The 27,410-nt window shown below is 43.5% G+C and overlaps 1 protein-coding gene across 4 annotated transcripts; it reads right to left on the reverse strand.

Moving 5' to 3' along the window:
• Positions 1–27,375, reverse strand: LOC109107165 (gastrula zinc finger protein XlCGF8.2DB-like). 4 transcript variants are annotated; one of them, XM_042756198.1, is made up of 5 exons: positions 16,389–16,745; positions 15,949–16,041; positions 14,565–14,630; positions 12,505–12,683; positions 1–1,056 (listed from the first exon to the last, which is right to left on the reverse strand). In XM_042756198.1, the coding sequence occupies exon 5, from the start codon at positions 986–988 to the stop codon at positions 83–85; it is 906 nt and encodes a 301-aa protein (XP_042612132.1). In that variant the 5' UTR covers positions 989–1,056; positions 12,505–12,683; positions 14,565–14,630; positions 15,949–16,041; positions 16,389–16,745; the 3' UTR covers positions 1–82. The 4 variants fall into 4 exon arrangements, 2 of the variants coding, with proteins under 2 accessions (XP_042612132.1, XP_042612131.1); XR_006160006.1 differs by lacking the exons at positions 1–1,056; positions 12,505–12,683; positions 14,565–14,630; positions 15,949–16,041; positions 16,389–16,745 and adding exons at positions 18,382–18,417; positions 19,516–19,607; positions 27,075–27,375; XR_006160005.1 differs by lacking the exons at positions 1–1,056; positions 12,505–12,683; positions 14,565–14,630; positions 15,949–16,041; positions 16,389–16,745 and adding exons at positions 18,382–18,426; positions 19,516–19,607; positions 27,075–27,375.
• Positions 27,376–27,410: the final 35 nt, after the last annotated feature.

A 27,410-nucleotide genomic window follows, 5' to 3' on the forward strand; every position in this document is an offset into this window, starting at 1 on the left:
CATATGAATGACTTCTCTATCATGTGAATCCTCATGTGGTTTCTTTTACATGCAAGTCATTTTCCACACATTTGAATGGTTTCTATCTTTTGTGAATTCTCAGGTGAATCTTAAGAGATCCTTTTTGTGTGAAGCTCTTCCCACACAGTTTGCAGGTGTAAGGTCTCTCTCCAGTGTGAAGTCTCATGTGCTTGCTGATGCTATTTTTATAACGAAACCTCTTTCCACACTGATCACATGCGAACAACTTCTCTCCATTGTGATTTTTCATGTGGTGACTAAGGCTTTTTTTTTGTGTGAAACTCTTTCCACACAGAGAGCAAGTATAAGGTTTCTCTCCAGTGTGAACTTTCATGTGGACTTCAAGGCTTTGTTTATCAGTGAAACTTTTTCCACACTTTCGGCAGGTGAAAGATTTCTCTTGAATGTGAATGTTCATGTGGTAATTAAAGGTGTTTTTATGTGCAAAACACTTTACACATTGGGTGCAAATGTAAGGTTTCTCTCCAGTGTGAATTCTCATGTGGACTTTAAGGTTTCCATTTTGAGTGAAACTCTTTCCACACTCTTGGCAGGTGAAAGATCTCTCTCCAGTGTGAACTCTCATGTGTTTCTTAAGGTTTAGTTCGGCTGTGAAACTCTTTCCACACTCTTGGCAGGTGAACGGCTTCTCTCCAGTGTGAACCATCATGTGGACTTTAAGGTTTCCTTTTTGAGAGAAACTTTTCCCACACTGTTGGCAGGTGAACGGCTTCTCTCCAGTGTGAACTCTCATGTGTTTCTTAAGGTTTAGTTCGGTTGTGAAGCTCTTTCCACACTGTTGGCAGGTGAACGGCTTCTCCGCAGTGTGAACTCTCATGTGGAGTACAAGTTTTTTTTTTTGACTAAAACACTTTCCACACTGACAGCAAGTGAATAAACCGTTTGATTTGGTTATCTGAACTCTTTTTTGTGAGGAAGTCTTCTTAGTGGATTTTCCCCTAGTCATGAAATCATGATGATTTTTGTCTTCCTTATCATTCAGTTTCTGACTGTCCTCTTTCAGCACCGTGAGGTCTAAAGCAAAAAAAAGACAAATACAAGTTAACCCATATTTGACTTCACAAAGCAACAGACATGTTCCTTACTATAGTTATCTATCATTTAGTGCTATTTGATCAATCAACAACATAGACCACAACATTCTCTTGCATAGCTTGAGAATTACCTTGGCATTTGTGCACAAGAATTAACATTAACTTTTTATGATTTTATGTTTAGATCCTAGCTGTCAGATTGCCATCACATGTAAAGTGAAAAAAGTGAAAGTGACGTGACATACAGCCAAGTATGGTGAACCATACTCGGAATTCGTGCTCTGCTCGTGCTGCTCGCCGTCTGCCACATAAACTTTGAGCGGGGATGGGGCGCTCCCCTTATCCAGCAGCTTTTGCAGAAAAGTCAGCATGTAGGACATATCACATGAAAACGGGTCCAGTTGCCTTGCAGAGCACCAGTTGAAAAGTGAAAGTGATAATCGTGACATTTGCCAAGTATGGTAACCCATACTCGGAATTGGTGTTCTGCAGTTAACCCATCCAAATGCACACACACAGCAGTGAGAAGTGAACACACCATGAACACACACCCAGAGCAGTGGTTATATCCAGTGCCCGGGGAGCAACTGGGGGTTCAGTGCCTTGCTCAAGGGCACTTCAGCCACAGGCATTGACGGAGGAAGAGAGCACTGTTCATTCACTCCGTCCCATCTACAACTCCTGCCAGCACCGAGACTTGAACTGGCGACCTTCGGGTTACTAGTCCAACTCTTTAACCATTAGGCTACAGCTGTGGAATACTGACAATTTCTGGCCACAGAGCCATCTCGTAGACTGCGCTCTCGCCTGAAGAATAGTGTTACTTACTCTCGCTGGGAGCCTATCAGACTCCTGTTGAGGTACCAAATCATGCCTTCACCTGCGAGAGAAGGTCCCTCCTCAACGGGATGGGCCACGGGACCATCGTTATGAGTTGCATCAGCTCTGGAAACCAAGCCTGGTTCCTTCAGAGCGGAGCTACTAAGAGGAGGGAGCATTTGGTTTCCCTGACTTGCCTGATGACTTGGGGAATCAGGGCGATAGGAGGAAAATGCATACAGGTGAGCCCTGGGCCAGTCATGGGCCAGGGCATCTTGCTGTATCGAGAAAAATGTTGGGCAATGAGAGTTGTCTTCCGAGGTGAAGAGGTCGACCTCTGCCTTCCCAAAGACCGCCCAAATCTCTGTACCGTCTGAGGATGTAGTGCCTCTGAGAGCTACTTTGCCTCTGGAGAGCATCTCCGCTCCCAGATTCAACTTGCCCAGCACATAAACCACCCTAAGCGAAAGGAGTTACTTTTGTGCCCAAAGAAGGAGGTGACGAACCAACCTGCATAAGGCTTGAGACCTGAGGTCACCTTGATGATCGATGTAACAGTGTTTCCCCCAGGTTTACGGCTTTGGGGGGGTGGCAGGGTGGGGTGCCATTTTTTTTGTTTTTTTTTCTGGACTCCTTTTTTATGGTTAAAATCAATTTTCTTAATCAAAAGCATGTCTAATGAATTAAAATAATGAAGCTCAAACAATTTAACATCAATTTATTAAAAGTTTTTTAAAAATTACATTTATGTTTTATTGTTACCAAATTCTGTTTTAGAATGTCTAATTATTTGAAAGCATAAAAACAAGTTTAATTTATTCTTACAATAGCCTTATGATTTTTTTGCTCAGAAATTCTAAGGCATAAAACATTCATTAATTTTATCTTTTAAGTAATGAAAATTTTATTATTTGAAAAATGTCATTTAATATTACAATTAAAACATTAAGTAAATATTGTATGATTATTCCTATTATGCCTATACTGAACAATCTATATTTCCCAAGGGCAAGTTTAACCGAACTTTTATTTTGATGGGTTGCAGTGAACACCTTTACATTTCTGTGTGTATATGATATGAGGATAGATTTACAAAAACTCTCAGAGCAGCTCTGGAGATGTGGTTCATGTATTTATGTCGCCATGGTGAAACAGCAGAAGTTAATATCACCGTAAGCATCATGCGTGCTTCAGTATAAGTACCAAACTACGCGGCTGTGCTATTCATTAACACAGAGACACGCAGAATTCATATTTAAATAGTCATTATGCAGCTTAATATTTACAAATACTAGTGGGAATGTGTTCACGTGTGTGTGTGTGTGTGTGCGTGCATCAGGACGGTACTCCACTGTGCACGATACAGAGAGCGCGACCATGTAACGTAGAGACCGTATTGACATGCGTCATAATAAAAGAGCAAGGTATAGACCTGCTCTATCGAAAAGGTAACTTTAAATGATTTCTGTTGTGATCTGGAGCTAAAGAGAAAATGTAATTAAATAAAATGACCTCAACCTTCAAGAGGGGCGGGGGGTGCCATTGGGGGGGCGGTTCGCCCCCCAATATAATTAGGGAAACACTGTATAAGAAACCACTGTCATGCTGTCCGAACTGACCAGAACGTGGTGACCCCTGATGGCCGGAAGGAAGGTTTTCAGGGCTAAGGAGACCGCCAACATTTCCAGGCAGTTGATATGTAGGCATCACTGCAGAGCTGCCCAGGAGCCGAATGCCGATTGCCTTCCAACAGGTGAGTGGTCTTCAAGGGGGTCACAGCTTCGATACAGTGGTGGCTCACCCTGACCAGAAAACTCTTCAGACGGCAAGCGTGAAGGGGCCGCATGTGAATCAAGTCCAGTGGAGTCACAGAGGCGGCAGCAGCCATAAGGTCGAGCAACCTCTAAAAAACCCTCAGGGGGCGTGTCATCCCCGGTTTGAGGGAAGCCATCAATCGTTAAATTGTCAGGGATCAGTCCATCGTATGGGGAACAACTGGCTCTTGTGTGGGTTGATAACCAACCCGCGGCGCTCTAAATGACTGAGTAGCAGTTCTTTGTGTGCAATCAGTTCCCGTTCTGATCTGGCTAGAATAAGCCAATCATCAAAGTAGTTCAATACACGGATTCCCATCTGCCTATGCGCTTCGTACAAGTGCGCGGGGCCAGGGACAGTCCAAATGGAAGGACTACATACTGATAGGCCACTCCCTCGAACGCGAATCTCAAGAACGGTCTATGACGTCTTTCAAATCCACAGTCAAAAACCAATCTTCGGGACAAATATGCGCAAGAATTTTTTTGACCGTCATCATCTTGAACAACCAATGCATAAGCGAGCTGTTCAGATGTTTGAGATCTAGAATGGGTCTGAGCCCACCGTCTCTCTTTGGGACGAGGAAATAGCAGCTGAAAAAGCCTGACTCACTGTTCACTGGAGGCACTATTTCCACAGCACCTTTTGCACCTCCTGCCAGAGAACAATAGCTTGTCCGGAACAGAAATTTGAATAACGCCTATGAAACGGGGCGGGCTTGTCCGGAACAGAAATTTGAATAACGCCTAGGGGGGGGGGGTAGTCCCTCGCGAAGTGTTTCTAAACCCATCTCGATATTCCCAGAATGGCTGCCAAGGCCATGTAATGGGAGGCTAGAGGCTTTATTTTCTCGAACGAGAGATCGCCTTGAAAGAGCAAGGGTCTGCATTCGTGTAATCCCAGAATGGCTAGGATGAGGGATGAGGAATTTGCTCTTTAAAGTATGTGGGGTCCGCTATCACGGTGGTAAAAATATTCGGGTATGCACAGCACCTGCAGGATGTGACCCGCTGAAAACGAAACTCTATCTCTCAGAGGTCTTCGAAGAGGTGAGGAGTGAAGGCAAGCTGTTCTTTGGTGCATTCCGGCTGAGGCGAGAACGGAACCCCTCCTTTTCCTTTCTAGCACCTCAGGACGGCTTCAACGGCTCAGGGGCCAGCACAACTCGTGGCCGTGGACCCTGACGCCTTGGAAGGGGGAAAGCGTTTCGCTGGCCGGGGGGTGCTGTTTCAGCCAGGGCTGGGCGATATATCTAACGATATAATGATGCGCCATCTAGTCAGTAAAGCCGGTTTCCTGATTAACGCTAAATCGCCATCATGTGCTTTCAAATGGAGCGGCATTTAATAGACAGAGCCGTAGATCACTTACAAGCTACGCAATATCGCGTTCATTATCGAAGGCAATACATCTGCGATAATGAACTCGATATTGCGTAGCTTGTCAGTGATCTAGCTTTACTAGCGTTTCGCTGGCCGGGGGTTTTTGTTTAGGCTGATGTTACGTTTTTTTTGCAGGCTGAGCAGCGGGACTCTTCTGGCGGCCTGTGGCTGCGGGGCCAGCGTGTTTAGGGAGGAAGTGACGCTGCGCCTGCGACATCTTCTGAGCCTCCGAAAACTGTTCAGTGAACCAATATACAGCAGAGCCGAATAACCCTTTCGGCGAGACTGGTGAGTCGTGGAAGGCCATTTTCTTGATGTCCCTGATCTCTCAGCATTAGCCAGAGGTGGCGCTCCAGCACCACCAGATTGGCCATGGTCTTGCCAAACGCCTGTGCTGTGGCCTTTGTAGTGCGCAGAGCAAGATCTGTTGCTGTACACAGCTCCTTGAAGGACTCCTGGTGCTCTTGGCTAAACTCAACTCTGAGACCAGTCCACTCGCAGCTGAAGAGGGCATTGGTCCTCACTTGTGAAGCACACCTAGGACGCGGGGAGGGCGGGGCACGTGGGTGCTGAGCCGACATGACACTGCCCGAGCCCGCTGAGAGAGAGTCGCTGCCCTGCTGTTTCTTCCTCTTAGGAGAGGAGAAGGACAAGAGGGCCTGGCGGGGGGGATCACCTCGATGAAACAAGGCGACCCACGAGTGTAGACGAGAGAGTCTCATGCTCTCACAGAAAGAGCAAAGCCATCAGCGAGCACAGCCTCTGCATGGGCACAGCCGAGACAGGCGGCGCACTCGCTGTGTCCGTCTTCATCGTGCAAGAGCTCCTTGAATGAGCCACACTCGCGGCGCAACATTTGAAACAACGTGCTGAAATTTGCTCTAGAAAATTTGCTCTTTATGCTGCGGATGCCTGCAGAGATTGCATCACGTCGCTGCCTCGGCTTCTTCTACGGTGGTGAGCAGAGCTGGAGCTTCTTCCTCAGCTTTTTCTTTGCAGTAGAGTCAGTGAAGAGATGATCTTCATCGCTGAAGGAGAATTGATCTGATGAATGGCACTACGGGCCAACTTGTATAGCGGTCGGCCCCACCTCTTCTGGCAGGTCGAAGAGCCATTGGTTTGTGCAGCTACATAAACCTGAACAAATCAGACTTCAGCAGAATGGAAAAAGGACATTTTCCCATACACATAACGAGAGTGAACGTTCGAAAGGGAACCCATTACAAATGAGGCATTTGTTGCATCCAGAGGGGACATAATTACTGATTAAAATGACTTGTACTGTCTTTTAACGTGTTGCATATCGCACTGCATAAACATAAAACCATGTCTTCATTTGTGATTGGAGAAATTTATTTATGCACAACCGTATTTTTCTGCGAGCTTAAAGTGGAAGTGAAGCAGTCAGTTAACATTATTTAGTAAAGTGATTTCCACTTTAATTAATAATATGTAAGAAACATGATTAATGCAACCATTTTTTTAAGGAAAAAAAGGATGTTTTGTTATAGCTTTTGTTGCAAGGGCACTGCCATCTTGCAGTACCACCACGTGTGATGTAATGCGGTTGGTTCGCTCCGATGACCAGTGCAGTAATATAAGCATTTCTCTACATTATCTTCACACAAATGTTATTTTAACACACAAATAATGTGGTTTCCACCATAATTTGGATGAATACTGGTTTCCCATACATTGATTTATTTGTTGACTACCACAAATATCCACCACCATCTGCCATCATCTGCCATCAGCTCCCGTGTCTTACACACACAAGAGCAATTTTTTTAGCAATTTTTAGAAACTTTTAGAAACTTTTTTCAATTTTTTTTAATTAAATGTTGATAAACCAAGCAACTTTTTTGGATAAACCTTAGCTATGGTTCAGTTCAGTTGGAAGATTTTGCCAGTGCTGCCCCGTGAGCGCAAGGTCTGACTTCCCTGGTGCAGTGTTGTCTCTCTTGGTGTTTGTTCTGTGCAGTGAGCGGCAGAGAAGTAGTGTGTTCAGCTGGCTGTACCGCAGCAGACTAGTCAGTAAATGAGTATAAAACGGCGTTTCCAAGCTCCTGTCGCTGGCTGTTTGGGCATGAACATAGTGCATCTGTTAATGTGCACAGTTTGTTACTCAGACGCAGGCAGTGCACTGAATGAGACAAAAAAATAAAAGTAATATAGCCAAACATACCGCATATAGTCACTCTTTAGTGTAGAGGTATGTTGACTTGATCAGACGATATCACTCTTATAAATCAGGCTTGTTTGGGCATTCAGTTGTGTGTGAAATTTCAAAGAGTAGAACAGATCCAAGGTGCTAAACGCAAACGCGACATCATAAATATGCTAATTAATGTGACGTCATCTGCCGCCACAAGTCTCACAAAATCCTGTGGGAAACACAGCATATAGACAGTTTGGTGTTGAGTATTCAAAGTTTTGATCGTGGTATTGTTGTAGTATTGTTGTTGCCACCGTCATGTCATATAGACGCTGCATGTTTCACTGTTAAAGCGAAACCGCTTTGTTTGGCTTTCCAAGAGAGGACAATATCTGCTTCGTCATGCTTGGAGCTGATCTGTGCTGGTCACTGAGGAAATACATCAACTTTGCACTGTGGATCGCCGAATCGGCTTTCACTATGGAGAAAGCGGAGTCCAGACAGGGGTCGTCACATGTGGTTGCTTCAAGTACAAGGTACACTCCTTTGTAGAATCCACCTGTCACACCGTTCTCAAGCCTCTGGCCTCGGCTCACTCTAGGCCGTGGCTCACTCTAGGCCTCAGGCTGCGGCTCACTCTAGGCCTCCGCTCACTCTAGGCCTCCGGCTGTGACTCACTCTAGGCCTCTGGCTGTGGCTCACTCTAGGCCGCTGCAGCTCACTCTAGGCCTCGGCTCACTCTAGGCCATGGCTCACTCAAGGCCTCCGGCTGTGACTCACTCTAGGCCTCCGCTCACTCTAGGCCTCCGGCTGTGGCTCACTCTAGGCCTCCGGCTGTGGCTCACTCTAGGCCTCTGGCTGTGGCTCCCTCTAGGCCTCCGCTCACTCTAGGCCTCCGGCTGTGGCTCACTCTAGGCCTCTGGGCCGTGGCTCACTCAAGGCCTCCGGCTGTGACTCACTCTAGGCCTCCGCTCACTCTAGGCCTCTGGCTGTGGCTCACTCTAGGCCTCCGGCTGTGGCTCACTCTAGGCCTCTGGCTGTGGCTCACTCTAGGCCTCCGCTCTAGGCTCACTCTAGGCCTCTGGCTGTGGCTCACTCTAGGCCTCCGCTCACTCTCTAGCCTGGCTGTGGCTCACTCTAGGCCTCTGGCTGTGGCTCACTCTAGGCCTCTGGCTGTGGCTCACTCTAGGCTTCCGCTCACTCTAGGCCTCTGGCTGTGGCTCACTCTAGGCCTCCGCTCACTCTAGGCCTCTGGCTGTGGCTCACTCTAGGCCTCGGCTGTGGCTTACTCTAGGCCTCCGGCTGTGGCTCACTCTAGGCCTCTGGGCTGTGGCTCACTCTAGGCCTCGGCTCACTCTAGGCCATGGCTCACTCAAGGCCTCCGGCTGTGACTCACTCTAGGCCTCCGCTCACTCTAGGCTCTCCGGCTGTGGCTCACTCTAGGCCTCCGGCTGGGGCTCACTCTAGGCCTCTGGCTGTGGCTCCCTCTAGGCCTCCGCTCACTCTAGGCCTCCGGCTGTGGCTCACTCTAGGCCTCTGGCTGTGGCTCACTCTAGGCCTCTGGCTGTGGCTCACTCTAGGCCTCCGCTCACTCTAGGCCTCCGGCTGTGGCTTACTCTAGGCCTCCGGCTGTGGCTCACTCTAGGCCTCCGCTTGTGGCTCACTCTAGGCTTCCGCTCACTCTAGGCCTCTGGCTGTGGCTCACTCTAGGCCTCCGCTCACTCTAGGCCTCTGGCTGTGACTCACTCTAGGCCTCCGGCTGTGGCTTACTCTAGGCCTCCGGCTGTGGCTCACTCTAGGCCTCTGGCTGTGGCTCACTCTAGGCCTCCGCTCACTCTAGGCCTCCGGCTGTGACTCACTCTAGGCCTCTGGCTGTGGCTCACTCTAGGCCGCCGCAGCTCACTCTAGGCCTCGGCTCACTCTAGGCCGTGGCTCACTCAAGGCCGTGGCTCACTCAAGGCCTCCGGCTGTGACTCACTCTAGGCCTCCGCTCACTCTAGGCCTCTGGCTGTGGCTCACTCTAGGCCGCCGCAGCTCACTCTAGGCCTCGGCTCACTCTAGGCCTCTGGCTGTGACTCACTCTAGGCCTCCGGCTGTGGCTTACTCTAGGCCTCCGGCTGTGGCTCACTCTAGGCCTCCGCTCACTCTAAGCCTCCGGCTGTGGCTCACTCTAGGCCGCCGTGGCTCACTCTAGGCCTCGGCTCACTCTAGGCCGTGGCTCACTCAAGGCCGTGGCTCACTCAAGGCCTCCGGCTGTGACTCACTCTAGGCCTCCGCTTGTGGTTGTGCTCTGGCTGTGGCTCACTCTAGGCCGCCGCAGCTCACTCTAGGCCTCCGCTCACTCTAGGCCTCCGGCTGTGGCTCACTCTAGGCCTCTGGCTGTGGCTCACTCTAGGCCTCCGGCTGTGGCTCACTCTAGGCCTCTGGCTGTGGCTCACTCTAGGCCTCCGCTCACTCTAGGCCTCTGGCTGTGACTCACTCTAGGCCTCCGCTCACTCTAGGCCTCCGGCTGTGGCTTACTCTAGGCCTCCGGCTGTGGCTCACTCTAGGCCTCTGGCTGTGGCTCACTCTAGGCCTCTGGCTGTGGCTCACTCTAGGCCTCCGGCTGTGGCTCACTCTAGGCCTCTGCTCACTCTAGGCCTCCGCTCACTCTAGGCCGTGGCTCACTCTAGGCCTCCGGCTGTGGCTCACTCTAGGCCTCGGCTCACTCTAGGCCGTGGCTCACTCAAGTACTCCGCTCACTCTAGGCCTCTGGCTGTGGCTCACTCTAGGCCGCCGCAGCTCACTCTAGGCCTCCGGCTGTGGCTCACTCTAGGCCTCCGCTCACTCTAGGCCTCCGGCTGTGGCTCACTCTAGGCCGCCGTGGCTCACTCTAGGCCTCTGCTCACTCTAGGCCTCCGGCTGTGGCTCACTCTAGGCCTCCGGCCGCGGCTCACTCTAGGCCGCCACTCACTCTAGGCCTCCACTCACTCTAGGCCACGGCTCACTCTAGGCCGCTGCTCACTCTAGGCCTCCACTCACTCTAGGCCTCAGGCCTCCACTCACTCTAGGCCACGGCTCACTCTAGGCCGCTGCTCACTCTAGAAATCATGTTTATAATGGATTTTATGTTTATGTCTCGTTGCACCGGCCAGACAGGGCATCACAATATGTTAAGGGGCGTAACATTTCCGTCACACGCTTGAGGCATTCGGCCAATCACAACACACTGGATAGCTGGCCAATCAGACCACATCTCTCTTTTCAGAGCGATGAGCTTTGTAGAAATCAACACATATGTAAAATAATGTTTTTTAACCTTAAACCACATAAACACATTTCATTACAACAAATACACAAAATAATGTTCTTTTTAGCAGCATCATGACCCCTTTAAGCCATTCAAGCGTGAGACAGCACAGAATAGATTTCAATGCAGTACACACACTGTGATAGACCTTTTCTGAAAGAGATTTAAATGCGTTACTCGTGCGTTGTGATAGATAATTTCTGTTCACGCCGGCGCCGCATTTATGTTCTTGTTGTTGCTGCATAAGTTATTGTTGATTGATTATGAGTGAGGAGTGAGGACTACCAGTTCTGATTAAAGGGTTAGTTCACCCAAATATTAAAATTATGTCGTTCCAAACCCGTAAGACCTCCGTTCATCTTCGGAACACAGTTTAAGATATTTTAGATTTAGTCCGAGAGCTTTCTGTCCCTCCATTGAAAATGTATGTACGGTATACTGTCCACGTCCAGAAAGGTAATAAAAACATCATCAAAGTAGTCCATGTGACATCAGAGGGTCCGTTAGAATTTATTGAAGCGTCGAATATACATTTTGCTCCAAAAATAACAAAAATTATGACTTTATTCCTCATTTTCTTCTCTTCCGGGTCTGTTCCGAGCGTGTTCACAATAGTGCAGTGACGCCACTGACGTACGACGCTGCTGACGTGTTTTCTTTGTTATTGGGCGCACCAGAAAACACGTCAGCAGCGTCGTACGTCAACAGTCACAGCAGTCGCGCTCACAACAGACCCGGAAGAGAAGACAATGATGAACAAAGTCGTAATTTTTGTTATTTTTGGAGCAAAATGTATTTTCGATGCTTCAATAAATTCAAACGGACCCTCTGATGTCACATGGACTACTTTGATGATGTTTTTATTACCTTTCTGGACGTGGACAGTATACCGTACATACATTTTCAATGGAGGGACAGAAAGCTCTCGGACTAAATCTAAAATATCTTAAACTGTGTTCCGAAGATGAACGGAGGTCTTACGGGTTTGGAACGACATAAGGGTGAGTCATTAATGACATAATTTTGATTTTTGGCTGAACTAACCCTTTAACATAGAAATGCACAAAAACTTTTTCTGGCCACAAGATGGTGCCCTTATCCAATACACTCCTTTGGATTACGGAAAACACCAAGATTTATGTAAAAGTTTTTCACCATCAAACTGAGGACCGGCACGCACTTGGGTTTTTAATGATTAATAGGTAAACTAAGATGCTGTTTCCATTACTGAATATTTAATAATGTAAATCTGTTATGACAAATGCACAATGAGGTTGTCACCATTAACAGGACATTGTTTTTTATTGAAAACGTTATTGAATAAAAGTGCAAATTGGTTATTTCATCAGGGAGAAGTGTTTGTTTTATTTCCACTAAATTGTTTGGTTACTGACATTCTTCAAAATATCTTCCTTTGTGTTCAGCAGAAGAAATACATTCATACAGGTTTGAAACAACTTGAGGGTGAGTAAAGGATGACAAAATTTTCATTTTAAAGTGAAGTATCCCTTTAAGACATTATGGAAGCAATTAAGCCTAGTATTATTAAGTTCTGTGTGACTTTTTTTCTCAGTTAAGCATAAAGCAATAGTCTGAACTAACTGTTAAGTTGCCGGTCAAGGAAAATGGGCATTGGTTGTAATATGAAATATGATTAAGAACTTTTAAGGTTGAGCACACCTTTTATAATATATTGAGTGTCAAATTCAGAAGTGTATGCTTTTTTTTTTTCAGAAAATCATTCCTGTTCCACGGTATTAAACACAAACACGGCAGACATTAACAACTTAATAAATAAACCAGCATTTATTATTATTGTTCAAGTGCTAACAAATGAACAAACTAACAGACAATTCACCCTTTAAAACACGGGAAATACAACAGAGGGAGGAAACTCAAAAGTCAATTCATTCATAATGCAAGCTTTCTTTTAACTTTAAGAATTTCATTGTATACAAAATACTTCACGTCTTTCCACGTCCGCGCACTTAGGACTGGAGACTCTTTGGCAATGCACATCAGGCAGTCCTGCTTTCCTGGAACCATTTTTAGGGTGATTAACTTGGCAAGGTGTCGTTTGACTGCCGTCCTCTCCTGTTCATTCCAGGGTCTCTTACCTTGGTTCTTGACTACCCTTTCTGGAGCATCTATGAAACAAAAACCAAAAGGTGTATATTAGAAGTTGAGTTGATAATAAATTGAGATCTTATTGAAGTTGTATAACCTTCTGAACCCTGCCTTGATAAACTAATACTAGTAGGCAAGGCATGTTTATTTATACCGCGCATTTCGTACACAAGGCAACTTAATGCGCCTTACAAAAGAAGATATGCGAAATTACAATCAGGTTAAGGCAAACCACATACATAACAACATCAAGACATAGGAAAAAAAACAATACACGTGGTTATGTGCTGGAATTTTTTTCTTGGGGACAAGAAGGACGACCGGCCATTGACCAGTAAGAGAATAATGTCAATTAAAACATTTTGTTTACTTTATCACAAAGTCCTTTTTTTCTGCTTGAAGGCCCTATACCTGTTTTTTTTTGTAAGGTAACATTCTTTTTGACCCATAAAAGTTAGTTGTAAAAGTAGTAATTTGTAAAAACCTTTTTGTCACATTTTGACTCCGAAGGACGGCCATGATGACAAAAATACCTATTTCGTCGCATTTTGACTAAAAGGTTAAAATTAGGTATAAGACACAGGTCTGAGATACATTTTTGCTCTTCTTGATCCGTCGTCTCCGAGACGCTTGAAGAAACCTTCCTACAAAGCTCCCTGAAAAACTATGCGCGAGTGTACCTGGACAAAAGCCGTTTTAAACGCAAAGGGTCGTTACACTATATATTGATTTGAATTAGTTAATAGAAGTTAAATCATAAATAAATTCAATTTGTGATTTTATCTGTGAAAGCATTCTCACTTTACAGCATTGTAACACAAGTGCCAATGCTTTTCACAGTACTGTAGCTTTGCAGGAAGATTTCTTCAAGCGTCTCGGAGACGTTCCCGCAGTTCTTCTGGATTTAGTCTGTCTCAGTTTCTTCATGTAATCACAGACGGACTCGATGATGGTGAGATCAGATCAGACCGGCTGTTGTCAGCCTCCTTGTTCATACACACATCTCACTGGATTTTTACAATTAATTAGTTGGCTTATGGAGATGATTTATGCCAAATTTCATGCTTGTTTCACCAACTGAAGTATTTTAGTGAAAAAATTAATTTATCTGCTGCACTCTGTGTAGCTCTTTGGGGAGCTCCAAAAGGTTTATCACGGCGTGGTTGAACTGTGACTCTGTGTGTGGCTTATAGACAACTGCAGGCCTATGTGTACAATTTCTAAATTTAGTTGGAGCGGTTTTTATTCAGGTGCGCTTTTACGAAAATTTTTTACTCGAAATTACGGCAGATATATTGTAATTTATATTGAAACGAAGTGAAAACAAATCAAATCTCCCATTAAATGCAAGGTTGAAAGATGACCTTCTTGTATTTCTGTTAACATGGTAATAGATTACTGTTCTACAAAGTATTAAAATTAATTTCATGCATGATAACAGTAGAGCTGGGCCAAAGTCATGGGAGTGGCTTGCAGAGCTGTGCATTGTGGGAGTTGTTGTCTTCCATACAAATGCGCCCTTAAGTCACGTTCTGTCTTTTCTCTGTCAAATACGCACCAAATTCTAAATTTGTGTTCCATTTCGACTACATATATGACCCACTTTCAATAAAGGTTAATGTTCCAATGGGTGAAATTTCCCTTTTAAAGTACAATGCACAAACATTAAAGCAAAATATAATTTGCCATAAATTTAACAATGTTTTGTTATTATTATGTCTGTTGTTTTGTAATCTATCATGTATGGAGATATTCAGACACACTTTTATACGCTTTGAGGATAGACCTTCGTATTTGATTACTGATATTTTGGAATGTAAAAAAACAAAATGGACCCCTCCATGAAGTAAAAATACTTAACACTGATTTAAGAACACTTAGTGCCAAAGTTACAGACTTACCATCATCATGTTTTTCTGCAGTTCTCTCCATTTGTCCTCCACCTATCTCCTGGTGCACCAGTCCATCTATAAAAGAACATGTTTTGATAAGAGTCAAAGTCCTTGCATCTGCATCTCAAAAATACACCAGTACTACAGCAAAACTCTAGAACTGCAAGATGATCTTTTAGTTGAATGAAATTGCCCACAAACACGACAATGGTGCACAGGGCCGGCCCGGTCCAATTTGCAGCCCTAGGCAAGATTTTACCTGGTGCCCCATGCATCACAGCCCATTTCACCACGTCATTGTGATCAGGATTATTTAGCATATATATATGCACAAATAGCAAGAGCATTACATCTAGCATTCAAGTCAAGTCACCTTTATTTATATAGCTTTTTTTTATAATACAGATTATTTCAAGGCAGTTTTACAGTGATAACAGGAAAATAATGCAAAAAAGTTCGCTTCTCCTGTACAGCAGATCTAGAAGAAAATAGTGTCATAGTCCAGCTTCAGTAAGTTCAGTGATGGTTTAATTTTGTTGTAAATAAGTTATTAATTTAGTTCATTTATATATATATCACTCTGGATAAAACAGTGATGTCATCGTCCAAATGTCACTCATGCACAAACTATTCATTGAGAACCAGCAAAAGTGTTTGTTTTCCAGTTGATGGTAGCAATCTTCCACTAAACTATGGCACGTTTCATGTATTCTTTAAAGTGAATTTTACGTTAAACATTGCTATTTTATTAAACCTGTATATAAATATCATTACTAATTTTGGCAAAAAAAAAAGCCATATATACCCCAAAACTGCACAAAGAGTAAAACTTTAATTAAAAAAGTGATAGTAGGCCTAAATGCGTCTAAAAAACTGACATGATTGTTACAAAATCACACTGTCTGCAGCTTCTCTGGAGAATGCTGAACAACTGCTAGCATAAAGTTTAAGGTGAAAATAACTGCCATTAAATTATAGTATCTTACTACAACACAATTTGATAAACTGTTCATTTATTCCACCACTTTACCTCAGTCTTTTATCCCCTTCTCTTTTCGACACTGCATCTATTACAGAATATATAGCTAATTTCTTTATAACTTTATAACTTTCACCGTGTCTAGACCTGGCGTGAGCTGCCAGGCCCAAGCGCTCTCAAAGAAAGGCAGTGCTGTCTGCCGGTACACTGGATGCGGCGAGAGGAGACGCTACACAACAACTGATCGCAACTCTTTGTCACATTTAGGTTGACCATACACAAAATCAACAAATCGTAATACATTGTAAACGTCACGCATCAGGCTTATTTTTTTCCACAAGATTCAAAGTTTCGATTTTAATACAAGAGCATAGCGTTCCTAATATGACTACTCTTGTGATTTTTGGAACATACCTTCATGAGCTTCCTGTTGAATTCCTGCATCTGACGTCCTTCTCTTTTTGACACCTTTCAGATCTTTAGTTGGGGTGGCTGCGTGTCTTTTGCCTATGAAAATATTCACAGTAGGAAATTGCTCAACGTACTTTTACAGTGATATTAAAAGAAAGTCAAAAACATGCAGATAAATAAAGAGACAGAAAGTCAGAAGGAGAGATGAAGACAGATAGGAGACAGTGTAATTGGAAGAGGGAGAACTTTAAAATTGTATAATAATAATATAATGTTTCATTTAACATTTAATTTCAATGTTTTGTTTCTTGTGATGATTGTGTTTGTTTTTAATTTATGTAAAAGCTTAACCAGGGACGCCCGCCCTATGTACACGGCATCGGTTGTCTATGTGTAACAATGCCTAGTGTATTGTCCCCGTTAAATAAAAATAATTTAATTACCACTGATAACGGAGTCCAGTGTCTGCAGACTCTTCCCTTTCAGTGACTCTGCTCCATGCTCCATCAGAAGTTTGCCAATCTTGGCCACTTGGAATGTTTTATCTGTCTGTCGATAATACTCGCAGTGGACTCGGATATCATGTCCCATAAAACGAGCAACTTGCTCAAGTTCCTGATTGCTGAGGTCGAGAAGCTGACATAAGGTAGCGACGTGTTTCCTCAGCCTTGTTGATCTCAGCAGTTCTGGGTTTTTGGCCTTGCTCTCTTCTGCATATCTTCTGAGGCAGTCACACTCACGGAGATTGGTTGTTGTGCTAAGCCTGGCAAACAGAAAGGGGTTCTCCTCAAGTATGCCAACTTCCCTCCGTTTTTTTGGTAGTAGGAAGTCAAGCGAAGCTTTTTGTGCGCTCAAGAAGAAGGATGGGCCACCTTTCTGCCTCTCTTTCCACGTCACCCAAACGTGTCAGTCTGTGGCTCATTTGTTTTTCCACAGGCGATAGAGTCTCATAAATGTCCTTATTAACAGGACCGGTGTCTGCTTTTAGATATGTCTCAAGGGTTAAAACGTGATGCTTCTCCTTCACGCTTCTTATGAACACAATTATTTGTGCAAGAAGGCTCTCACTTAACTTCCTGTATGCTGTAGTACTCACGCGCTTGGTTAACTCTGCCTTTGCCTCATCCTCAGCTTTCCTCAGGTAGTTCTGGAGAGTGATAACATCCTCTGACAGAGGTACAGTGTCTTCTTTGCCCCACCGCCGTTGCTCCAATGAGCTATGAGCATTAGTCAACACATGAATGGACCATGAGCTCTCCAGCAACTCCTTGAACTTCTTTGCCTTCTCAGTTTTGACATCAGAGTCCATCAAGCAGTGGCCTATTCAGGCTTGAGTGGCCCCTTTGAGTGAAAACCCAATTTGAACAGCTGTAGATGGCTTTCCATATTCGTTCTTGTTTACATCATAGTTTGACACGTGTCTGGCTGCTTCGATTGCCAGTTTAAAATTTGCTGGATCACAAATGTCTTTAAGAGTTTCGGCACGCTCATCAATCTCCTTGGCAGCCAACATAAACCGTCCTAGTTCTCTCAGCTTTTGTGCAATGTATCTGTGCTGAGATTCTTCACGGCCCTTTTTTGCAAATAATGCATCTCCATACGCACAAATCATCTCATCACTTCTGATGTGAGAGGTTACATGATCTTGTTGCATGGAGTGGATGATCTTTTGTACTCCTTGGCCTGATTTGATTGGAAGTAGATGTGAGGAAGATTTTTGTACTCTTTTGCCTTTCTGTCTTTCCTCTTTCCGTTCTCTACATGACTTCTCATGTCTCCAGAGTTCAGTCCTCTTGAACATTGCATAACAGCGTTGACATGGTAGGTAGCTCTCTATGTCTGCCTTCTCAGAGGGGCGTTTCCAAACTACAATCTCACCATTTCCTTCCTTGAAGACCATGCGATTGTGTTGCCAGTCACCCTTATTACGAAGGCCTTCTATCAGAATCTTCCTTTGTTTTGAGCCAACTGGGAAACTAAAAGCATAGGCGACATCGCGTTCCATGCGATGTTTTCTTTCTAGATGTCTAGCTATCTTCAACTGAGACTTTTCACAGAATACACAGTAATGGACTTTGTCCCAGACTCTGGCACCATCCTTTGTTATGCTTCTTTTAACAGTAATCTTTTTATCATCTTTAAACTTCCCTCCTTTTCCTTTTGACTTTGTACCTTTTTGAACTGCTTTACCTTTGGCCTTCTGGTTCTCAGCTTCTCTGGTGCCAGTTTCACTGGATGATGCATGGTGCTTCTCTGGAGTACTGTGGCAGGATGACTGGGACTCTAGTGCAAGCAACTCATCTTCACTGGATGATGGCGATGGAGAGGGTTTGTAGTCCTCATCCAGTGGATCTGCATCAGACCCACTGGATGACAGAAGCTCCTCTGCTGAGCACCGCGTCTTCTCTGGATGTGTGTGGTGTGATGGTGGTGGTGCCCAGGTTCATCACCACGACTCTCTTTGCAGTGGTCCTTTTTGGCCTTCACAGCAGGCCAACAGAGGGAAAGCAAGGAAAATGATCAATTAGATACAGATACATTAGAGCAGGGGTCCTGAATTAAAATGTCACCAAGGTCCAAAATAAATATTATACACTACAGGCCAAAAGTTTGGAAACATTACTATTTGTAATGTTTTTGAAAGAAGTTTCTTCTGCTCATCAAGCCTGCATTTATTTGATAAAAAATACAGAAAAAAGAAAGAAAATAATATTGTGATATATTATTAAAATTTAAAATAATTGGCTTTCAATTTATTATAATTTAAATTATCTATTTCTGTGATGCAAAGCTGAATTTTCAGGATCATTACTCCAGTCTATCACATGATCCTTTAGAAATCATTCTAATATGATGATTTATTATGAGTGTTGGAAACAGTTCTGCTGCCTAATATATTTTCATAACCTGTGATACTTTTTTAGGATACTTTGATGAATAAAAAGAAAAAAAAGCAAATGTTTTAAAAATAGAAATATTTTGTAACAACAATATATACTACTAATTTTTTTTTCTTTCTTTTTTGAAATAAATCAATACTTTTATTCAGCAAGGATTGTGTTAAATTGATAAAAAGTGATAGTAAAGATGATTTATAATATTAGAAAATATATATTTTTTTATTTTGAATAAATGCAGTTCTTCTTAACCTTTTATTCATCAAATATATTAGGCAGCAGAACTGTTTCCAACACTCATAATAAATCAGAATATTAGAATGATTTCTAAAGGATCAGAGTAATGATCCTGAAAATTCGTCATATATAATTTGTCAATCAAAGGTCCGGAACATACAGGTTAATTCACAGTTATATGGTGATTTGAAAATAATGCAATTAATTGAATCCTGTTAATATAGATTTCACAAAATATTCAGTTATCACAAAACACAGATGTAGATCAGGTGATTGACATATTTTTATATGAATTTGAGCATGATGAGGGGCCAAGTTCACGGAGGACTAACTAAACTAAACCAGTACTAAGCAGGGCCCAGTCACTTTTTCATTAAACTGTACAAAGCAACCTTAAAATCATATTATTCGCAAAGAAGAAAAAAAAAATACTTACCCGAGCATTTTCAAATTTCTCTTCACACTTTCGGTGGCAATTCCTTAAAGTTGTAAGTCTTCTTTGAAATCTGTCCATGTTTCCTTTCAAATCTGTCAATGTTAAATCGTGGATGTCGCGGTCAGAGAGTGAGGGTCAGAGGGGCGCGTGCAGGTGCATGAACACTAATTGGTTAACAAGCCATCAGCAAGTGGGGGGGGGGGCAGCTCATCATGTCTTTTTACATTTCTCCTGATACAGCATCAGAATTCCACATCTAACTTTCTGATTTATTTATTGAGGAACTTTAAGCACAAATCAAAAGATATTAATGATAAAAATATTTTTTTTCTTAAACATGCTTTTTTAGATCATATTTATGAAATGTTGATTATGTATTGTTGATGTTTTATGTCTGTCATACTCTGGTCATAAAAGATAATATTACAGTTTTTCTGAATTGCTAAAACACATTTCTTGATACTATCACTCTCATGTATGGTTGGTTTAGTCTTATCATTAGAAATAAGTGTGAGCAATTTTGAGTCGTTGTGTGTAAACGATGACAAGAGTGTTGCAGTTGTGTTTAACTTTTGCCTGTCTGTGTTTAGAGTTTTGAAACATAAGTGCATCACAGTGTGAAATGTGTTTTAGTGAGTGAGAATGTGTTTAGAAGAGTGCATGAGATTTGCAAACAGTGTTTCAACTACCTGAACTTGTTTAATGTTTTGCAGAAAGAGTGATTTATTTGACAACCTGGTTCAGGCTATTGAGAATTTGGTTCAGAGAATGGGATTTAGTGTTTTAGCCATTCAGAAAAACTGTAAAGAAAGTTTGAGAATCTGCCCATCATCCCCAACACAGGCCTCAGGCTACGGATACATTAATCCGGATACATTTGAAAACGGCGTTTTCATTTTAAAACGCTCTCCGTCCACACTAGCGTTTTCAAGCATTTTCCAAAAGTGTCTCATCCACACAGAAACATCAGAAAAAGTTAAATTTGCTTTCTGCGCATGCGTAAAGCCTCAAAAATGCTCACTGCAGATTATACACATGGAACAGACATGAAAGGTTTTTTATATATTTTATTTATGAAAAGAACTCACCATTTATCCACTTTGGAGAGCGTTTTTAAAAAGCTCCATTTTCCTTGATAAAAATGCCATCAGTGTGGACGGAAGGCCAAAACGGAGAGAAAAAGATGCATTTTCAAACGAAAACGTATTAGTGTGGACATGGCCTCAGCCGCCGCTCCCCCTTCTCTTCACCTCGCTTCTCGGCCTCTGATTGGATAATTGGTTAACGAGCCATCAGCAGGAGGGGGAGGGGGAGAGAGCGCACAGGAGCAGCTCTGGCTCGGAAAGTTCAAACTAAAACTGCTTGTCTTTTTTTTACATTTCGCCTAATACAGCATCAGAATTCCCCATTTAACTTTCTGATTTATTTATTTCAAATGCTGCCCATCCCCCCCACTCAGGCCTTGTAACTCCACAGCCGGAGTTTAAACATTCTCTCAGCAGCACATCATATCATATCAACTCACTGCTGCCAGTGTGACTCAAACATTTTTGACTGTTCTAACGTAGATGACAACTCGTTCTAATGTGTTGCCAAAGTCATTGAAATGAATGATGAGAATTGTTCAAAAATAAATAAAAAACAACATCAATTAATACATTAATTGCTTTACTTTCAGGTGGGTGAGCCTTTTCGTAGCATGTTGTCATACGCAACATGTATTGTTGGGCGCAATTGCGCATGCCTATACCCTGTGGCATTATGGGGAAAAGGTAATGTTTTTAGCATTTAGCCTACACTCTAAGAAGTCGTCAAAATGACTTTGGCAACACGTTGGAACGAGAAAGTGCAGTCAAAATTGTTTCAGTCACACTGGCAGCTCAGAGTTTCCGTAATATCACACTATGTTCAGAGTATAAACATACAGCTGCCAGGTCTTATACTGGAGATGAATTTGTGTTGACTACACCTAAATGACATATTTAAAGCACAAGTGTCATCGAAGTATAATCCCTTCATGGTCCTGTTTTTTTTTTATTTAACCTAAAACAGCATAAGATTTTCACAGAGGTCTACAAACACCTAATTAAACTTTTGATTTGATACCACTACTACTATTACTACAATTATTACTACTGTTACTACTAATACTACGACTATTACTTATAGGACTTCACAAAAAAAAATATTATTAAGTATCTTTGTGAATTTTTTTCTTAAACATGCTTGTTCAAATCATATTTATGAAATATTTATTACACATTATTGATATTTCATGTCTGTCTCCTAATTTGGTATGAAAAAGCTGATATTGAAGTTTAAGAATCTGCCCATCCCCCACACAGGCCTCAGCCGGAGGAGCCTCGGGAGGATGATGTTATATCTTTAACACTTTCTGATACTGAGGTTAGTGCTCTGCTGGGTTTTTACCCAGGAAAAGCAGTAGATATTTGAGGATGGTGAAGAAGCTGAGGCTGAGCCTTCTCAATTCTCCTGCCCTGCATATGTAGAGCTGTTGGAGGTTATGGATTGCGCCTCGATGAGCGTTATCTTTCCGACCATAGCCCTCCAGCTCAGGTGAGCCTTCCATTTCTGCCTGATCTCCATACAGAGATTGAAAGGAAATGAAAGAGGCCATTTTCTTCTCGCATCCATCGGTTTCCAGCATAAGAGTTTTGCCGACATCGAGGCGATGCGAGAAAACGGCTATGAGAGGATGCCCCCTGTAGAAAGAGCTTTCTTTCTGCGGGGGAGACATCCTCTCTTAATCTCCCTCCTTGCCATCTAAGCCCCTTCAAGAAATACATCTCGCTTAAATGGCAAGGCATACACAGCAGCAGGTCAGGCTTTGGCTTTATTACACAGGATGGTGGTTATTCAAGCATATCAGACTGATCTGCTAAGAGACCTAGATAGAGGCAAAGGCCTTTTTCCTGATCAGGTAGCCGAGATGTGCCGCACCACAGATCTCTCTCCAGGCTACCAAGCAGGCCGCCTCTGCCAAGCGCAGGACTATGGCGGCCATGGTGGTGGTGGAGAGACTTCTGTGGATGAACCTGGCAGACGTTGGGAAGAAAGATAAGGCTTTCTTCTCGATGCTCAGGTTTCGCCTTCTGAACTTTTCGGTATTTCCGTTGAGACGGTGATCGAGAAGTTTGGGAAGACGAAGGTGCACTCCGCTGCTTTCAGATCCTTCGTTCCACGAAGGTCCAGGTCTGAGCCCGAACAACATAGGGGTCCTGGCCTGTCTCTGTCGCGACTCGCGCTCCTCCCCCACCTGCGGGCAGGGGTAAGAGGAATTGTGGGTCACAAGGAGGTAAGCAGAACCTAAGGGATGTGATCCAGACGAGGCAGCGTTCTCGTCTGAGTCAGAGTGATACTGAGGTATCTACTCGTTCCCTTTAGGGATTTTTAACTTCTGCTTTTATCCTCCCCTTCCTAATTCCCCTGTAACCACCAGCTCTCCACCTGAGCTTTAACAGTTTCCTATGCTGGACCAATAATGTTTTTGGCTGGTTCTATGTTCATAGCCACCACCTTACTGATGGTCCGGACTAAAAGAAGGCGCCCCTTGAGGGGGGCTCCAGCGCAGGAGGGTGGAAGTATAAAAATAACCCTTTCTGTATATACAATTTATGTGTAAATTGCTGGTGGTTATGTGTCTACTAATAAACTCTGTAAGTTTCCTTTGCAGTGCTCAGTTACAGTGTTTACTAAACACTCGTCAGCACAGGCCTGGCACAGCACTGCAGGGAATTTCATGGATGTCCAGCCAGGTCACCCTGAGGGGTCTCCTGGCCGCTTAGCTGTGCTGTCGCATCCAGCGGGAAGTGAAGTTGGCAGTTACAGAAGTCTTTCTTGTATATGCTGCCTCTGGTGATGCTCCCCTCGCTAGAGGTTTGTAAAATTTGAGCTTGCCTCTCCCGTGCGGTTCAGCGCCTCTGCGATGCTTAGGAACCTTCAGGTACACACACTAAGCTCTGTGTACTTTCTGAAAACCACATGGTGGTCAGTGTGCACGTGAACACTTTGCGCACTTTCTAAAAATCCACGTACTGAGGCTCCGCCTCATTCCCTTTCCCTTTCTTGAGATGATTAGACCTTGGTTCCTTGGGCTCCATTCAACCAGTGTGTATTCGTTTATACACTTCAAGCATCGCTTCCCTCAACATGAGGGTCTATTTGTGCGATTCTTGTGGTAGTTTAGCAGCACTCCTCTTTTCTAAGAAGGGTCGCCTATGAGCGCGCTACTCTGGATTCGGAGTTCTCCTCTCATATGAGACTGAGTTCACTGTTTTTCCCCAGAGCGCTCCAGCATTATTTCCACAGATCGAGTTGATGACTCTCAAACATACTGATTTGAGATGCACCATTCCATCTATGAGCTGCTCTATCTGAGTGCCACGAGAGCCTTTCCTTAGAACAGTATTTGAAAATCCATGCTATGGTAAGTGTGCACGTGAAGTCTTTGCGCACTTTCTGAAATCCGCACTGTGGTAAGTTCGCACGCTAGTATTCTGCATTCTTTCTAAAATCCTATATGGTGAGGGCTTCGCGCGGTTGCTTAGGTTGGTTTTCGTGCCCTTTCTTGAGTTGGTAAAAGCCCCGTTCATCTTGGGCGCCACTCCACCTATGTATCCTCGGATACCTATCTAAACAGGGTGTTGCTACTGGAGATCTGTTGAGACAGCTCCTTCAGCAAGCTTTTGCGAGAGCAAGCAGTATCCCCTGTGTGACAGGCAAGACTTAGTATAAAATGCTAGGTTCCTAGCCGTATCCCTTTAAAGGAATCTTTCCTGATTCCAAGCCTTCAGCTCTACCCGGGCCGAGGCCCTAACAATTAAGTTGGGTATGTAGCTTAGGCCTTTGGCCGTAAGGGGGTACTGTCACGGACAGCCGTCTAACGTCCCAGGGGCAACTTCCATGGAAATGGTAGAGTTGGTACTTAGTGCTCGCCATGATTCTGGCCTGCACTCCCCTCAGCATGGCGGCGTGGGTATACTGTTCTCCATAGCGACCCCTAGAGGACGCAGTTTGAAGTTCCCTTGAAAGGGAACGTCTCAGGTTACGAATGTAACCATGGTTCCCTGAAGTAGGGAACGAGACACTGCATCCTCTAGCTCCCTGCCATGCTTCGGACGCAAGCTTCAGACGAAGAAGTGAATGACGTGTTCTCCCAGTGCCTGTTTATAGTCGCGCCGGTAGTGACGTCAGAGGCTGTCGTCCGGCCAACTCGTTGGTGTTTTTTCAATGTATGCTTCAGACACGGGTCACGACGAGGTGTTCCCCATAGCGACCCCTAGAGGACGTAGTGTCTCGTTCCCTACTCAGGGAACCATGGTTACATCCGTAACCTGAGACGTTTTATTACTATATATACAGGTGCTGGTCATATAATTAGAATATCATCAAAAAGTTGACTTATTTCACTAATTCCATTCAAAAAGTGAAACTTGTATATTATATTCATTCATTACACACAGACTGATATATTTCACGTTTATTTCTTTTAATTTTGATGATTATAACTGACAACTAAGGAAAATCCCAAATTCTGTATCTCAGAAAATTAGAATATAACTTAAGACCAATACAAAGAAAGGATTTTTAGAAATCTTGGCCAACTAAAAAGTATAAAAATGAGAAGTATGAGCATGTACAGCACTCAATACTTAGTTGGGGCTCCTTTTGCCTGAATTACTGCAGCAATGCCACGTGGCATGGAGTCGATCAGTCTGTGACACTGCTCAGGTGTTATGAGAGCCCAGGTTGCTCTGATAGTGGGGTTCAGCTCTTCTGCATCGTTGGGTCTGGCATATCGCATCTTCCTCTTCACAATACCCAATAGATTTTCTATGGGGTTAAGGTCAGGTGAGTTTGCTGGCCAGTTAAGAACAGGGATACCATGGTCCTTAAACCAGTTACTGGTAGCTTTAGCACTCTGTGCAGGTGCCAAGTCCTGTTGGAAAATGAAATCTGCATCTCCATAAAAGTTGGTAAGCAGCAGGAAGCATGAAGTGCTCTAAAACTTCCTGGTATACGGCTGCGTTGACCTTGGACCTCAGAAAACACAGTGGACCAACACCAGTCATGATGACATGGCACCCCAAACCATCACTGACTGTGGAAACTTTACACTGGACCTCAAGAAACGTGGATTGTTGTGCCTCTCCTCTCTTCCTCCAGACTCTGGGACCCTGATATCCAAAAGAAATGCAAAATTACTTTCATCAGAGCACATAACTTTGGACCACTCAGCAGCAGTCCAGTCCTTTTGAAGCGAGACGCTTCTGACGCTGTCTGTTGTTCAAGAGTGGCTTGCCACAAGGAATGCGACAGCTGAAACCCATGTCTTGCATAATCTGTTCGTAGTGGTTCTTGAAGCACTGACTCCAGCTGCAGTCCACTCTTTGTGACTCTCCCCCACATTTTTGAATGGGTTTTGTTTCACAATCCTCTCCAGGGTGCGGTTATTCCTATTGCTTGTACACTTTTTCTATCACATCTTTCCTTCCCTTCGCCTCTCTATTAATGTGCTTGGACACAGAGCTCTGTGAGCAGCCAGCCTCTTTTCAATGACCTTTTGTGTCTTGCCCTCCTTGTGCAAGGTGTCAATGGTCGTCTTTTGGACAACTGTCAAGTCAGCAGTTCTTCCCCATGATTGTGTAGCCTACAGAACTAGACTGAGAGACCATTTAAAAGGGCTTTGCAGGTGTTTTGAGTTAATTAACTGATTAGAGTGTGGCACCAGATGTCTTCAATATTGAACCTTTTCACAATATTCTAATTTTCTGAGATACTGAATTTGGGATTTTCCTTAGTCGTCACTTATAAACATCAAAATGAAAAGAAATAAACATTTGAAATATATCAGTCTGTGTGTAATGAATAAATATAACATACAAGTTTCACTTTTTGAATGGAATTAGTGAAATAAACTTTTTGATGATATTCTAATTATATGACCAGCACCTGTATAATATTATTTATATTACTATATATATATTAGTTTAATTTCTGGCTACACCACTGTATGAGAGATGTGTTTGTCAGGGCAATTGTCGCAAGCTCTCCCCTCATTTTGGTGCTGCTTGGTGTGGGGCATTTTGTCCTGGTGGTGTTCCAGGGCACAGGTTTGTCTGTTGCCCCTCTGCTCCAATAGTCATGGCTCAGACCATAGATCTAAATAATAGAGATCAGCGGGTAATGATAGTAATGATCCTGTGTGGCCTGTGAAGTTACCATGACTGCTCTGTCTCCTCCTACAAAGCCTGTTCTTTAAAGGGATACTTCACTTTAAAATGAAAACTCTGTCATCCTTTACTCACCCTCAAGTGGTTTCAAACCTGTATGAATGTATTTCTTCTGCTGAACACAAAGGAAGATATTTTGAAGAATGTCAGTAACCAAACAGTTAACTGGTGCCATTGACTTCCATAGTATTTTCCCCCTCTACGTTTGAGGCTCTGAATATTGTTAACAGTTAACTGGTGCCATTGACTTCCGCATTGCAGATAAAAACATTATAATAATGTTTTAATTATAACAAATGTTTTTACCTGTTTGTGTCTCAGTCTCTTCTTGTTTCAGACTGAATACTTCTTCAATCTTCATGTCTTCTCTCTCCTCTTTAACTGACTCCATCTCTGTTTGTTCCTCAGTTTCTTCTTGTTTCAAACTGAATACTTCTTCAATCTTCACTTCTTCTCTCTCCTCTTTAATAAACTTAATCTCTGTTTGTTCCTCAGTCTCTTCATGTTTGACTCTGAATGTGTCTTCAATCTTCACTTCTCTCTCCTTAACAAACTTAATCTCTGTTTGTGTCTCAGTTTCTTCTTGTTTCAACTGAATACTTCTTCAATCTTCTTCTTTGTCTCCTCTTTAACTGACGCCAT

The sequence above is a fragment of the Cyprinus carpio genome, unplaced genomic scaffold (genome assembly GCF_018340385.1).
Source record: "Cyprinus carpio isolate SPL01 unplaced genomic scaffold, ASM1834038v1 S000006811, whole genome shotgun sequence".
NCBI classification, from domain to species: domain Eukaryota; kingdom Metazoa; phylum Chordata; class Actinopteri; order Cypriniformes; family Cyprinidae; genus Cyprinus; species Cyprinus carpio.